The sequence below is a fragment of the Penicillium solitum genome (genome assembly GCF_028829755.1).
Source record: "Penicillium solitum strain IBT 25940 chromosome Unknown utg000005l_segment0_segment0, whole genome shotgun sequence".
Lineage (NCBI taxonomy): Eukaryota > Fungi > Ascomycota > Eurotiomycetes > Eurotiales > Aspergillaceae > Penicillium > Penicillium solitum.
The window spans coordinates 1,212,200-1,226,934 of NW_027072125.1; the positions used below are offsets into that span (position 1 = coordinate 1,212,200).

The 14,735-nt window shown below is 48.3% G+C and overlaps 7 protein-coding genes across 7 annotated transcripts; 3 read left to right on the forward strand and 4 right to left on the reverse strand.

Annotated features, from left to right (window-relative positions):
* Window positions 1-60: 60 nt before the first annotated feature.
* N7455_008075 (DUF3433 domain-containing protein) lies at window positions 61-1,416 on the reverse strand (the record flags this gene model as incomplete). Its single annotated transcript, XM_065605801.1, has 3 exons — window positions 61-605; window positions 675-1,056; window positions 1,117-1,416. 3 exons carry the CDS (start codon window positions 1,414-1,416, stop codon window positions 61-63), a joined length of 1,227 nt encoding a protein of 408 aa, XP_065460750.1.
* Window positions 1,417-2,265: 849 nt separating this feature from the next.
* N7455_008076 (gamma-glutamylcyclotransferase) lies at window positions 2,266-3,458 on the forward strand (the record flags this gene model as incomplete). Its single annotated transcript, XM_065605802.1, has 6 exons — window positions 2,266-2,360; window positions 2,431-2,462; window positions 2,566-2,615; window positions 2,702-2,706; window positions 2,789-2,873; window positions 2,925-3,458. 6 exons carry the CDS (start codon window positions 2,266-2,268, stop codon window positions 3,456-3,458), a joined length of 801 nt encoding a protein of 266 aa, XP_065460751.1.
* Window positions 3,459-4,405: 947 nt separating this feature from the next.
* On the reverse strand, window positions 4,406-5,270 carry N7455_008077 (RNA recognition motif domain-containing protein; the record flags this gene model as incomplete). The annotated part of the gene is made up of 6 exons (XM_040955638.2): window positions 4,406-4,455; window positions 4,504-4,539; window positions 4,596-4,873; window positions 4,932-5,038; window positions 5,105-5,177; window positions 5,251-5,270. 6 exons carry the CDS (start codon window positions 5,268-5,270, stop codon window positions 4,406-4,408), a joined length of 564 nt encoding a protein of 187 aa, XP_040814004.1.
* Window positions 5,271-6,802: 1,532 nt separating this feature from the next.
* Window positions 6,803-8,831, forward strand: N7455_008078 (uncharacterized protein; the record flags this gene model as incomplete). Its single annotated transcript, XM_040955524.2, has 2 exons — window positions 6,803-7,213; window positions 7,263-8,831. 2 exons carry the CDS (start codon window positions 6,803-6,805, stop codon window positions 8,829-8,831), a joined length of 1,980 nt encoding a protein of 659 aa, XP_040813969.2.
* A 340-nt stretch (window positions 8,832-9,171) lies between these two features.
* On the reverse strand, window positions 9,172-10,193 carry N7455_008079 (uncharacterized protein). The gene is made up of 2 exons (XM_040955557.2): window positions 9,821-10,193; window positions 9,172-9,750 (listed from the first exon to the last, which is right to left on the reverse strand). The coding sequence occupies exons 1-2, from the start codon at window positions 10,092-10,094 to the stop codon at window positions 9,647-9,649; spliced, it is 378 nt and encodes a 125-aa protein (XP_040813891.1). The 5' UTR covers window positions 10,095-10,193; the 3' UTR covers window positions 9,172-9,646.
* A 164-nt stretch (window positions 10,194-10,357) lies between these two features.
* On the forward strand, window positions 10,358-11,917 carry N7455_008080 (translation initiation factor eIF2 subunit beta). Its single transcript, XM_040955707.2, has 3 exons — window positions 10,358-10,794; window positions 10,879-11,371; window positions 11,441-11,917. Exons 1-3 carry the CDS (start codon window positions 10,740-10,742, stop codon window positions 11,736-11,738), a joined length of 846 nt encoding a protein of 281 aa, XP_040813901.1. The 5' UTR covers window positions 10,358-10,739; the 3' UTR covers window positions 11,739-11,917.
* Window positions 11,918-12,516: 599 nt separating this feature from the next.
* Window positions 12,517-13,814, reverse strand: N7455_008081 (AIM24 family protein; the record flags this gene model as incomplete). Its single annotated transcript, XM_065605803.1, has 4 exons — window positions 12,517-12,735; window positions 12,797-13,146; window positions 13,231-13,683; window positions 13,775-13,814. 4 exons carry the CDS (start codon window positions 13,812-13,814, stop codon window positions 12,517-12,519), a joined length of 1,062 nt encoding a protein of 353 aa, XP_065460752.1.
* Window positions 13,815-14,735: the final 921 nt, after the last annotated feature.

Consider the following 14,735-nt stretch of genomic DNA (forward strand, 5'->3'; position numbering starts at 1 on the left):
TACACCATCTTCGAAGAGTTTGTCAATATCGCCAGTGATTCCAGTAAGCTGCACGCCAAGTTACACGGCAACATCGACATATGTCTTATTTTGGAGTGGATCATCGGTGGCGTGGAACAGGTTGTGATTATAATTCGGTCTCGCGAATGAGCTGCGAGAAGAAGAATCCGAAAGGACAGCCTTCGCAATATCCCATGCGGTCAGATTTGGCAGGACAGAGCGTTCGGGTCCGATTCTTCTTCTCAGATTAACAGGTGACGAGGATTGGCTGGTATTGGTTTCAGCTTGCAGTTTTACAAGCGAGTATGTCGGATTACAGATCAGCTGAACTGAGCGATTAATTATCACCTCTACCATTGTGTCGGTTTCAGTCAAGGTGGATATATTTTGAGCCAGCTTGCCCAGACTAATCTCGGCCAATGGGACCACGATCCGCATACCATCCTCGGCACTTGAATCATCATATTGACCAGAAGCGAACCTCGCAACGTAGGGGGTTAAACCACCCAACGCAGAATTGAGGGCCACGTTAGAGATTGTGCATGACGAAGTCATCAAATTAACCCAGTTAGATTCCCGGGTGCTTGAATGATGGCTGTGGCCAGCTATATTCGTCACATGTCACTTCTCTATGTCGATGCTGGTAGTTTCACAGCCCAAGTCTGCCATCATACCATCCACGGGTGCATAAATTATGGAATTTGGAGCAAGGCTTGGGGCTGAAAATTGCTGGAAGGCAAGGTCTGCATTGGTACCTTCGGGATAAGTGCCGTTCTCGAACAGGATGCGATTGAGAATATCGAATGCCTGGGCTCCGGGAGCATTGAAAGTGAAGTTCTTTGCGCTGAAAATATACAAGAATTGAATTGGGACCGATGATAAATGCACTTGAGCCGTTTGCAATGAAAAGAGAGCCGCCGAGAAAATGACCAAGAAACGCAGAAGCATAGAGCAGGAAACTCCAGCTGCCACGTCAAAGTGCTTGTTTCTTATGGCTTTGGCCATCGACGCCAGCTGTATCTCGGATACATAGTCCAACAGAATGGATTCCCTGGCCTCCACGGGTTTCTCAGCCATCGACTTCTATGGCGCTCTTTGCTTCACTTGAAATTCAACACGCGACCAGAAAGCAGCGAGAACAGAGAAGATGGCAGTGGGTCCGTAGGTCCAGAGATAGTGGCGGCTTTCGTTTGACGAGGCAATCCCATTGTGAACTTGGGAGACATGGTTGAGTGCTTCGAGGGCAGCTATGACTGCGCAGAATGTGATCACGAATATGATCAACACTCGTGGCCGAAGGTAGGAGGGCTGCCACCCGGATATCTTGTGTTCAGTCTGTTGCGATTGAGATGAAGGGTCCCCGCGTCTGCAGCTCAGATTAAGTATCTTGCTCAGAGACGGAATTTTGATCGACATGGCCTTTTTGCTGAAGAGAGGAAGATAGAGAGGATTTGTATATAAGGGAGTCTCGGCGACAGGAGCAATGGGTTTGTGTAGCCATCAAAAATTTTTAGAGCCCATACCAGACCAATAGCACGAGGCATTGGAGGTCTCAGGCTCAAACTCATCGGCTCCCAGGGGCGTTTGGAAGCTGAACATATGCTCGATGCATCAAAGAGCAAAGTTGACAAGCTGAGCGGCAACAAGCAGCTGTCGAGTGCCGTCAAGTTAGTAGTAAGCTGGATCTACAGTTCATCACTCGTTCCAGAAGAATATGCATCTGTAATCTTCATTTCTACCATGTTTTGCTTGAACTGGACCCTTCCGTTGAAAGGAAGTCTAAGAAGACATTTTTCAAGACAGGAGCCAACGTCTCACATGAATATGATCCCACATTATCAGGCATCTTCTGTTCGGATAATGAATATGAATATATTGATTCACTCTATGTATAGACCATCTCAGGGCTTGTCTATCCTACATTGAAAGTGTTGGGGTGTCTCATCCAGCGCGCAGATGGCGGGATGCCCAAGAACAAACAATGCAAACAAAATGTGTATGGACAATTTTGGGCCACTTCAACATTTCGAATGTTCATACAATTGTGATCAAATTCAATTTATAACAGCCTTCCACCTTATCAAACAGTTCGAGTCCTAAATTTTCTTCTCTGAAGTTGACTCGCTGCTCCCCGCAAATACTAGCTAGCCCAGGGGTCGTCGCCGGAGCGAATTATTAATCCACATCCCCTCTCCGGATCTCGGGAAGGTTGAAAAGTGCAGCCAATAAACTCATTGCAGCGCATTTGGCTTTGGTATATTTGATATGGCTGCCGTTGCACAAGGACATCAGGTCCATCCGGACGGTCGGACGTGGAAGAATCATTTTCCTAAGGGCGATCTCTGGGTATTTGGTTATGGGTGCGTTCATTCATTGTTCTGGAATGGTGTTGCCGAGGCGTCGAATATCGAATACTGATTGTGTATATAGGAGTTTGATCTGGAAACCGCCTCCACATTATGGTACGCGAGACTGGCATATGAAAGTGCTCAAAGGCAGCACTAAAACGAGACCTCATAGTGGTCGCCTCCGATCAAGAATAAATCAACTAACTATAGCGTCTAGACCAGCGCGTACCGGGTTATATTAATGGCTATGTGCGGCGTTTCTGGCAGGTGCGTGAGCTCTTCACCTGAGGAAGGGGCTTTATATACGCCCATGTTTGAAATAACTATACTAACATCAGTTCCATGAATTCTAGGCTAGGTATGTCGTTGAGTGTGCTCAATATACAAGCACAGCCATTCAAACCTGATAAGAACCGCCAAGCACTAACATGCTCCCAAAGTACCGATCACCGCGGCACCCCCGAAAAACCGGGCCGAGTAGTCACCGTAATCGAGCGAACCTTCTGGGAGACCTTAGACGACCCGGTATGTCCCCTATCCGCCCTATTTCACACAGCCAAATTAACATGTCCTTAGCTTGCCCACCTAGAATCCGAAGCATCCACCACAGGCAAAGTCTGGGGCGCAGCATACCATATCCCAGCCTCCCACGCCGAAGAAGTCCACGACTACCTCGACGAGCGTGAGATCGACGGGTACAGCGCGCACTACACGCCCTTCCACCCAACAGTAGACGTCGAAGGAGCTGCCGGCTCGACCGGGTCCTCTCCAATCATCTGCATGCTCTACGTCGGCCAGCCGACTAACCCGCAGTTTCTGCGTGACCCAGCTGAACGCGAGCCGCAGAATGTGGCGCAGGTTATTAGTGCTGGGCATGGATTGAGTGGGAAGGGTTCTGAGTATTTGTTCTTATTGGAGAAGGCTCTTGGGGGGCTTGGGCTTGGGACTGCGGATGTTCATGTTACTGATCTGGTTAAGAGGGTTAAGGCTATTGAGACTGAGGGACTTGCGGAGGCTGAAGAGGAGGAGGCAGAGTTGAAGGTGACTAGGTCTTTGGAGCGCTCCGCTGAAGAGTCTGATCGTGAGAATGGTCGTGCGACGATTGAATGAGATGTATGGGCTGGGGCTATGTTGATGACTTTAATGTTTATGCTGCCACATAGTATAGGTTACATATCTGCCTAGTAGAATGTATAGATCGTGAAAGAGGTGATTGAGCAGATGGTGTAGATTCTTCTTCCTTCGAAAGATGGTGGTACAACTATCAATATCCTCTGCGAGCGATGAATCGAACCACTACAATAAGCCCACATAAACTGTTTACTCTCCCGCTAAGTATGTATGCTTCTGGCAGTAGCAAATACACTGTTTCCGCACTATAGAGTGTATGGGCTCTGAAGTAACTCTGGTTTTGTCCGATCTTCCTATAGAGTACATTAGGTACATATCTCAGACTATTCCTACTATGAAGTAAGGATACCCAACGGGAATTTTGTCTCGCATGAGTATAACTGTTGCCCAAAATAATAGAACATTAGGTAGACGCGGCAGGCAATGCCTGATTTTTCCCTGAAAAAAAAACCTTGTGGTTGTGGTACATAGTTCGGTTCGTCACCCGTAGCCCTTGCTAGATAGACTCAAATTATGCTTAAATATTCATCAAATCACTGGTCTTCTGCTGTGTGCCCTGTTATAGGAAGGACATGTCGTGAAACGCAAACAGGCATTGCAGATCTGAAACCACATGGGTCTGTCTGCCAAAGAGAAACATGACCTCAAACGATTATTAGGCGAGATAGGTCGAAACGCAATCGTATAGAAGCTCAAATCTGCAACCAATAAAGCCAAAGCCCGAGCCAAAAAACCCATATTCCCTTCCTAACGAGTCGAGCGTAAAGAAAAATAACAATCCCCCGATACAAAATTCAAGACTAGGGTAGCACCCCGCTATTCCCAATTCATTTTCCACCATATTCCGGTCGTCGTAGATCGTCACTTCTTTTAGAAAGAATTCCCGAAGAAGAAAGGCACATAGAGAGGAAATGAAAAGACATCATCTAATGGTGACCGTCTTGAGGAGCCTGCTCGTGGCTGTTCCCGCGCCAGCCTTTTGGATGTTAGTAAATGTCGCCATCGAGATAACAGAATAGCTCACCTCCGCCACCGCCATATCCGGTATTTGGGCCACCACCTATATAATTTATTAGCAAAAAAAGCAAAAGAAAAGTCCAAATAAATAAAACTAACCATAACCGCCGGGACCACCTGCGCCGTAACCAGCGGGACCGCCAGGGGCATAGTTGTTGTAACCACCACGGTTGTAGCCCCCGCCGTATCCACCGGCAGCAGCGCCATTGTTGTACCCGCCATTGTTGTAGCCAGCGTAGCCACCCGCACCACCTGCACCTGCACTTGGGTAACTGGACTGGGGCTGAGAATTGTATCCACCACGGCCCTGGAAGCCACCTTCGGGGCGTTGGGGGCGATCGAACGCCTTGTCAACGCGAATGACCCGTCCGTCAAATCTGAACAACATATGAGATTTCTCTTGAACTCAAGATGAATGTGAGGTTGATAGATTACTCTTGATTGTTCATGGTCTCCAAAGCAGCATCTGCCTCGGCATCAGTAGCAAAGCGGACAAAGCCGAAGCCGCGACTACGCAAAGTCGCACGGTCCTTCACAACAATCTGTAGCCATTAGAGTCAGGAGAAGCTCAATTAATATGAAGTGTACATTGGTCATGGCAGACTGACGGCTTCCTGGATCTCGCCAAATTGCTGGAAACCCTCGCGCAAGGTGTCATCGCTAGTATGCCAAGAAAGGCCGCTAAATTTCATCGCAGCAACGGTTAGACTGGCTCCTACTAGCACAAGTATGTTCTTAGATAGAAAATACATACTGAACAAAGAGCTTAGACATCGTGATAAAGACCTAACAAAGGAAGCTGGAAGAAAGACAACGCTTGAGCTGACTTGATCCGAGGATGAGAAGATGAGGGTTGAAAAAAAGGAGATGATCGAAAAGAAAGGAAGGATAAAAATCGGAATCCGTCCGGGCTGGGAGATGACAGGGAGATCCTAGTGGTTAAGAGGCGAGTCAGCCAGTCCCGTGTAACAATCACACTGCGTTAGGGCTTCCACATTGCCGGGAATTTTCCACTGGTCGGACGCCAACGGCAAGCCCACAACGAGAATAATTCATTACTGCTTACTGTGTCTTTGTCTGGGAGCTTGACTACAGCGAGGAAAGTCCGGGCTTAACCTCAAGAGTACTCCGAAGTGGGGGAAGGGGGGGGGGGGGGGGGGGATGCTGCAGAGATAAACACGCCAAAGCCAGTCCCACGGGCCTAAACCTTGAGCTGATTGAATTGCGGGTCGGGCTTGTCAGTGATCAATCAGATGGTATCCGAGGCTCCGTTTGGATTGGCGGCACTAAGGGCAACGGCTGATGTACCTTTGTTTGCCCCTCACTTGATTGAAAATGCAAAAGGTTTCGGTGTTGGGTTTCATAGGGCTGGATTAGCACCTGGATTCTAAAGATTCTGTTGCGAATCCATACACGGGGTACAGACTAAACCCGTACTTCTTGTCCACGAGAGCCCGGATATAAATCCATTCGTGAAAGCAACTCTACCTTGGGTGGAGTCTCCATGCGTGGACTGTGGAATTTTGGTAGACCCCGTACCTCGCAGGTCTATGCATGATTGGCTGTATGCGTGTTTATGCATTGTGGATTTTTCTCCTCATTCGGTCCGGAACTGACTGCTAACCTTGGAACAGTTGAGAATGACCTAGCAATACAGACTGAGATCTGCATTCAATTACTGCCATGGGTCTAGCCTCTCGGACCTAGCCATCATCGCAAAAGTGGTTTTGCACGTGCGTGTATTCGACCAGAGGGGCAGTGCGCCGTAGGCCCACATGCGGCTTGGTCCGTGGGCCGTGTGCTCCATATGCCGGGAGAGATCCCGGGAGATGGGGATCAGCGTAAAGGTCGCGTCTATACAATGTTGGCATCTCGAGTTGATGGAAGAGCATGTATGGGGCATGGCAAAACATTTGAGCAGAAGTAAATCATAGATAAACTGACTCAAGCAATTATTCCAATGCAAGGGCCGAGAGAGCGGGGGAGAGAGAGCGCGCATCAAAAGAGCAAACATTGGGAATTTATGAAAAAAATGAAGAAACAATGAAAATACAGCCGGAAGAAGTTGAGATGGTCGCGCTTTCCTCAGCGGTGACATAATTTGTGTGCTTTTCATATATCACCTCACTCTGTCAACAACATAATCGCCCTCCCCAGTCTACATTTGCATTTCTGCAGATACAACCCAGTCTCAGAGTTAGGAACTTTCTTGATGGAGAGCAATAATCCAATTTATCAGTGGCTTTCCACTGTGGAGGATCAGGAACAAAGTCACCACCAAGATGAAGGCATGTTGTGCAAGAAACATGAAGCTTCGTGCTAACAGAGCTTTAGCTGAGAACCAGGCACAGATGAAGGATACAGCTCTTGCAACGAGCATACCACGAATCCGCATCCCACTTGAGATATCCGACAGTATGCCTGGGAATGGACATTCGGCTAGCAGGAAGAGAGCTTCGAGTCACCTTGAGGAAACCAAAGCACCGTCCACTCACGAGACCATACCAGGGAATGAGAGCCACAAGAGATCTCGACAGAGTTACGAGTTAAGACTCAGACACAAGACTCGCGAGGATCGTTATGACTACAAAGGCCCATCATCGGCTGTGGAGACCAAGTCGCAGTCTCGCAAAGGAAGAACCAAGAAACCCCGGGGCAGGAGGCATACCATGAATGAGGACTTCCATGCCATCAATATCACAGGAAACAGATTGACAGTAAGTAGGCTTCTGCTCAGTCTTGCTGCATGTTACTTACTCCGAATAGCTGCGCAGCAACATGAACCTGGGTATCTTCAGCAAAGGACGATCTTCTTCTATAATGAATCACCACGGAAATACCCCGTCAGCTCTTGCAAAACCTGAAGCAACCATCAACTCACATAATTTTGCCGCAGAATCTGATCTTGCATTTTCTGAGATGAATTTTCTGTCCCGGAGGAATTATCTCAGCCCGTATCCCACATCGACCGCCAGGGACACTCTGGATGGACAGTACGAAGAGTACCATCCACAAGCGCTACAGTTCGATGATACTGAAAACGACACCAAACTTGACATGTCTCGCTCAAACAACAAGTTGCTTGGTGTGAAACGCCAACTTGGCGCCTCACTCACGCCGTTGTTCACGTTTGATAAGGCGCCCGCCAGCGAGATTTCCGCAGTTTCCAGGGACTCTCGTAGTGCTTCCCCCGTGTCTCACAGTAAACGAAGGAAGATAACAAATGAATCATCGTCTATTCCATACACTTGGACGGGGACTGAAGTCGACACCACTGAACAAAGCGATGCCCTCGAACAACACCTGCTGAACCTACTGCATGTCGGAGTATACCCCCAAGAGCTATTCTCTGAGATCACAAACACCGTTTTGGCCAGACGGTATTGGAGTCTCGCTGAATTATGGGAACTGTTGGAGGAGAGAAAGGCAGCATGGTCAAATGAAGCCGGTAACAAAAAGCGAGTTTCGCCCGAAGCCAACATGAGGCAACCAGCTGCAGCCGAAGCCGCTCCACAGGAGGTTTCCGAGATCATTGCACCAGACCATTTGGATATTGTCAATGTCGGTAGCGTGCAAAATGAAATGTCCAAACAATCCCCGGGTTCGAACATCGCTTGTGAAACTGCTCGCAGTGTGAACGACGATCCACCCGAACAACTTTCCGTCCTCGAGCAACGGTCAGACCGACCACTTCAAGCTTCAGATGAACCGGGTTGTGTAAATTTGGAGGTTTCCAGGGCATCAACCAGCTCAGATCGTTTCATAGACATATTGAACCAAGATCAGCATGAGCCTTTCCCCCAGGAATCAGCAGAGGATGCAATCCTTTTCCCCGCATCCGTGCCAGATGTCAAACAGCCCCCTATGTCTGACACCGAGTTCTATGAGCCGGGTCGACTCGATGATGATGATGTGTTCTATCGCACACTGGATGCTGCTTACCGTGCCATTGTGCGCCCTGAAATCGCGGCGAAAGTTGCATCAAACTTACAGCAGTTACTTGAATCCCCCGAACTAAATAGCAATGAGCTTCCGGATAGTCCAGAGTCCGACATTCCTACCCGACAGGTAGAGACGGGCGACCCAGAGCATTTGGCAACGGTCTCCCGGGACATCATACAAGACCGGTATGATGAAAGACCACCTGAGCCTTCTTTCCAACACGAACTACCCACGAGTCATTCGGACGATCCTTCTGTTGGTCAGAACAATGACTTGCCATGGCTGACTACTGGACACGGCCGGTCACAGCCGCGCGCATCAACTGAAATCGATACGCAACAGAGTCAGCCTCCAGGGTTATCTGATTTCTGGCGACAGAACAAACTTTATTGATTTTCATCGGCAACATGAGTATTAAATTGGATAGTCAAAAGCGTCAATAGAAAGCTTGATCACATTTGCATCAATCATCAACCATATCAAAACAAAGCATCGCCAGCCCCATGTACATACCTAGCTAGCTTGAATTCAGCTGTCAATAGAGATTCTAAGTATTTTGAAATTCAAGATAGTGTGTATGAGGGCAACCTCCCCCCCCTTCGGAGTCGTATGATCAGGCCAGAGCCAGTAACAATGATTGGGTCAATTCAGTCCGAGATTGACTTGACGCATTATATCTAAATCAATCCCCCTAACATTTCAGCCACCAAATAGAATATGCAAGTCAGTAATGGTTTGGACGGCATACTGTTGCGCTGGTTTATCGATCTTGATGAGGGTTGAATTCATTGGGTATATAACAGTCTTGGACAGGGAAATTAAACAAATCATCAGATGGCTCAAATCCAAATCCCTGTCTCTATTCAAGCTATGGAGCTGACCTATCCATATATGCCGCCGTTGGACGAAGAACAACTGTGAACCACGGTGATCGAAGGCCAGAGAAAAACAACACTGGGTTCAATTCCGGGTCCCCGTGCAACGCCAGATACAACCAGCGCAAGAATTTTTTGGAATTTGACTTTGATGAGGCAATCTTGTAGCTTTTGAGGTCGTGGATATGTTGTGGAGTCCACGAAAATAAGTCGGGTCGGTCTTGTATAGGGATTCGAACGCTGAGAGGTGGGGATGGTACGGTTGACAATGGCACGCTTTATAAAAAAATGACATGCAGCAAGTGCTTACAAGGCGATTGGGACTATAATCTATCATAGAGTCGCAGCCGCCTCGATCACACCTGCTGCCTTGAATGCGGCCGGGTTCTGCATCACAATTTCAACGGGGTACTGCCACTGCATGAATCGCGTCCAACCTAAAGAACAATAAATTAGTAATTTGTTCTTTTGTATACAAAGATCGTGAAGCCTGTTGGTGTCACGTACTCCAATATGCGCATCGTCGCCCTAGGTATTTCCCAATGAAGGGTACCAGGACCATACTCAGAAGCATCTCCAGTTGTTCAATACTTTCTTGCCATTCTGCCTCAGCATCGGAGGAATATTCAGACAAGGTATCCAAGTCGGACTCGTTTGTAGATTCTGAAGGGAGGGAGGCGAGCTCATCGTCGGACTCGGAGTATGAGTTCTGTCGGGAGGGGACCATGTACGCGGACATCGAGAATGACGGGTTCGAGCTGTCTGGAGAAGGGAAAGACATGGTGGAGATTGCTGTGAAGAGACGTGAGGGTGACGAGATGAGGGGAAGCGATGTTGATCAAGCAGCGGCCTGCCTACTGCGGTTATACGTAAATGTGAGAGCAACCAGGTGTTTGCCTTGATCGACCGGCACCGCTAAGCTCCGTAATCACCAGCACGTGACCGTGTAATCTGGTGACTCAGTTGAGTGTCACGTGCCCGTACCGCGATAACAGAATCACCTTCAGGCCTGGCGATATCAGATTCCAGCGATAATTTTGACATCTTACAACTCTTGCTCTAGCTCTTTACATTCACAACAACCTGAACTCCTCTCCAACAAATCGTGGTGGAGCGAATAGCATCTTTGAAGCCTCGAAACATGGCGGACGCTGTACGTCACACACCCTTGTCTTTTTACCGACCCTCCCACATTTTCTTTGAGTCTGCACAATATCGACCCCTCGGCCGCCAACCTCAGTGATCCAAGAACACACATTGTTGAGCCCGGGTTAAGGACTGGTACTTTTTATTGAAAAGCCAGGCTATACGATATCTTCTGCTTTTTCTCTTTTTTCTCAGAACTAACACCGCTTTTTGCCGCTCCGCTCAGGAAATCGAAACTAAACAGCGCAAGTCGGTCGCATTCAGCGAAGGATCAGTCATCATGGATACCAACGGCCAAGTCACAGACGCCCCTCCGGCTGAGAAGCCCACAGGCGGTATGCAATAGCTCTTCGATCCCAGGCCCAGTCCCCCCAGGTCGCTTTTGCCTCAGCCCCACTAACGATCTCTTGAATATACAGAGAAGGATGTCGACGAAGTCACCGAGATGTTCAAGGGTCTCTCAAAAAAGAAGAAGTCCTCCAAGAAGTCTAAGACCGCCGACGCTGGCGATGACGAGGAAGCCCCCGCCGCCGCCGATGGCGAATTCGATCCCTCCGCCCTGAAGAAGAAAAAGAAGAGCAGCAGCAAGTCTAAGAAGGCCGACCCCAACGACTTCGATGCCAAGCTCGCTGAGGCTGGTATTGCTGAGGAGGCTGGCGAGGATCAGCCCGAGGAGCTGCCCGAGGGTGATCTCGAGGCCGGCACCGGTATCTGGGCACACGACGCCACACAAGCCATCCCCTACTCGCTCCTCGTCTCCCGCTTCTTCTCCCTCATCGAGAGCCACCACCCCGACCTTCTGTCTAGCGGCGCCAAGTCCTACAAGATCCCCCCGCCCCAGTGCCTGCGTGAAGGTAACCGTCGTACCATTTTCGCCAACATCGCCGATATCTGCAAGCGCATGAAGCGAAGGTTCGTTATACTCCTTTCCCCCATTTATTCGTTGAGATCTCCTTTCTAACTGTATTTGTCCCTAATTAGCGAGGAGCACTGCACCCAATTCCTGTTCGCCGAACTCGGTACATCAGGCAGTGTCGACGGTAGCCGTCGTCTGGTCATCAAGGGAAGATTCCAACAGAAGGGTATCGAATCCGTTCTGCGTCGCTATATTGTTGAGTACGTCACATGCAAGACGTGCCGCAGCCCCGACACCGAGCTCAACAAGGGAGAGAACCGTCTGTATTTCGTTACTTGCAACTCCTGTGGATCCCGTCGTTCCGTCGCCGCCATCAAGACCGGTTTCCGTTCCCAGATCGGCCGCAGAAAGCGTGTGGGCTAAGCGAATGGAGTTGTGCTGGCAATTTGCGAAGGAAGGGCTTGTTTTTATCTCTTCCTTATGGCGTGTCACTTACTAGAGCTTTTGCCGGGTGGAAATATGGCACTGTTGCTTTGATTTTTACCCTCACGGGCTTGAGATGAGGAAACGATTTGAAGAATAAAAAGTACTTTCGCATGAAATGGACTGATATCACTATATCTTGCCTTCGAGGCTGTATGATCTTGAATATAGGCGAACGTTTAGGATGGGGGTAGAATCGTCCACTCTGACAACGTTTATTTTACCTTCGTTAAACCATCCGGGGAATTATTGTTTACGAGTCTGATCTGCTCTTCGGCGGATAATGGCTTATTCAGTATGTGTGGGCTCTGTTCCCCAATCTAGTTGAGCAGGCATCAAAGGTCTACAAGGGGTATCGGCTGCTTCTTTTATAGAACTTTGACGGAGTGACACCAACACAAGCTCGTAAGTAGAATTTCACACTTGATTGAAATTTGAATGATAACGCTGCGAGAGAAAGAAAACACAATAGTTCGACATAAAATGTACTGATATGACCAGGGCATTCGCCTGTAACATAGCAAATTGATATAAGATGGAGACCTGCTCGCGATTGGGCCTTCACCTGAGGCATAGGGTAAGTATACAACAACAGCACGTCGGCTGATGTCAGATTGGGAAGCAAAACATATTTGGCGGAAATGAAATCAAAGTGTCGAGCCTCCAACTGCAACTTGCTCGCTCTGGGTTTGTCCAACTGGACTAAAGCGCGAGAATCTCAACCACTGGCGGTGCTGATCTTCATCTGGGCAGCAAAGGCATTGAGGTTTCTGGTTTGCAGATAAACTGTTCCAGGGCCTTTGAATTTGCAAGCCAGTCCTTCACCAGAACTGAAACTAGAAAGCAGACCGCCAGAAGCAACCCGCTCGATGTCGTATTCGCAGTTCCATGCAACAAGGTGGCCATTGTCGATAAAGTAAGCCTCCCCTTCCACAAGCTGTATTATAAAGATGTATCAGCAGAGTAATGACATAAACAGCAGGATGGGATGGACTTACGTCTTTCTTGATGATTGCTCCAAAGCTTTGCAGCCAGAACAATCCCTGGCCCGTGAACTCGTAAATGAAAAATCCTTCTCCGGAAAAGAATCCTTTGCTCAATCCCTGAGGCTTGTATTCGTGATGAACACCAGAAGTGTGGGCTAGGAAGGAGTCCCTTCCGACATTCCATTTGTCTCCTGCATTGATCTCATGGACGATAATATCTCCCAACATAGGGGGCGCAAGGAGCAGCTCACCCGGGCCTGTGTAGTGCGACATGGTCATGCTGCCACCAATGATAAATTTCTTGAACGAGAAGGATATGCTTCCTCTCAGGGTTATCGTTGGTGACATTGAAATCATTGCACCTGTTGCAAGGTAAGTTTACTTGGACACTAACGAACGAATGAAAGCGACACAGTGGACAGGGATCTATCGAAGTATTCTCTTACCTGGCCTAACAGTCAAAGGACAACCCATTGCCAATTGCACTGTCAAAATTGAGTTGGTATCCCGGTGGCTGATTCTGTAACTGCCTCCATTGAATGTCCCAACATCGTCCGCATTGTTCGATTGTACTCCGACAAACTTTCCGTACGCCGGTGCACCTCCGGGAATCTTTTCCATCGTTACTGACGGTGGAGTTTGAGATGAAATTGAGAGCCGGCCAAGAGACTGGTTTTGATTGAATGCTGCCTGGTTTCGCTCGGCAATCTGATCACGGGGTGGCGGACTGGCTGATGGGGGAGCTGGATATCCCCCATTGGAATAAGCATGTTTGTTTGGTGGTGGGCTCACTGGATAACCCCCATTTATCGGAGGTGTTTGCCTGGGGGGTTGAGCGAAGTATGGTTGATTGGGTGGTGTAAATGCTACTCGGGGCATTAGTATGACATTTATTGGGACTGAGGGCATCCATATTAATTACATGTCTGAGTTGGAGGAGCTATTAAAATCAGTCGGCCTGTACGTGTTTCCTAAGAGTTGTGTACTTACCAGACATAGGCGGAGGGGGATATTCATGTTGCTGTGACATGATGAAAATCAATACGTATGAAGGTCAATTGAATGGAGCTGCTCAATGATTAGAATGACATTCCAGCTGTTGTCGAATGGTACTCACCAGCTTCTTGGGTTGCGGGGTAGGAAACGATGAAGTGTATGTAAACAAGGTATATGTTCACGAATGCAATCAAAATTGCAATTACTTTCTTTTCGGGTGAGATATTATTTTGAAAATCATAAGCGGGAGGGTTATCAGGGCTGGAGAAGAAGCTGTCCGGGAGGAGCAGCGGGCCATTCGTTTTAAAGAGCACAACTTCAACTCCGCACTAGAACGTCCAGGGCTATAATTAGACCAGAATTGGCATAGGAAGCGATCACCTGTGTGACAGAAAGGACTCAGTGATAGAGAGTTAATTTATTATCATGTACTCCCAGTCACATCCGACTACTGCATGCTCATCCCCGCCGAGCGCTTAGCTGCCCCTCCTCTGTGCCCCCTGCACAACTTGATAGGTCAGTTCCAGAGAACACCCGAGTCGACCAGCAATCTTCATTGGCCACTCTCTAATACTCCATAGAGGCCAAGAGGAAAGAAACTTTGAGAGTCCGATGACTGTGAGCCCGGGGACTCAATGTTACCTTTGAATATTCCGCCAGACGGTGAGTAGTATACCCGGTATGATGACGGATTGATTGCATTATAGCGTGGTAGGGACACTTGTACATTTTTGCAGCAACCCAGGCTTGACTGCGGTGCTCAAAATGTAGCCGCAAGTAGTGTGATATTCTTATTGCTTCATATTATGCTACTCCAAAATACCCTTAGAATGAATATCCTTGATAGAATCACTTATGATGGCAAAACGATTTAGAGCACAAATCGTGCATAATGACTAGCTAGCTAGGAAGATACAAGAAACCATCTATCAAGGGGATCCTGGAGCCCCATCAG

Coding starts and splice junctions, on each gene's coding strand:
- N7455_008079 (XM_040955557.2), bottom strand. CDS start 10,094: ATGTCTTTCCCTTCTCCAGACAGCTCGAACCCGTCATTCTCGATGTCC. Junction 9,751..9,820: donor GCGACGATGCGCATATTGGA/GTACGTGACACC, acceptor ATTGTTCTTTAG/GTTGGACGCGATTCATGCAG.
- N7455_008080 (XM_040955707.2), top strand. CDS start 10,740: ATGGATACCAACGGCCAAGTCACAGACGCCCCTCCGGCTGAGAAGCCC. Junction 10,795..10,878: donor GGCTGAGAAGCCCACAGGCG/GTATGCAATAGC, acceptor TTGAATATACAG/AGAAGGATGTCGACGAAGTC. Junction 11,372..11,440: donor TGCAAGCGCATGAAGCGAAG/GTTCGTTATACT, acceptor GTCCCTAATTAG/CGAGGAGCACTGCACCCAAT.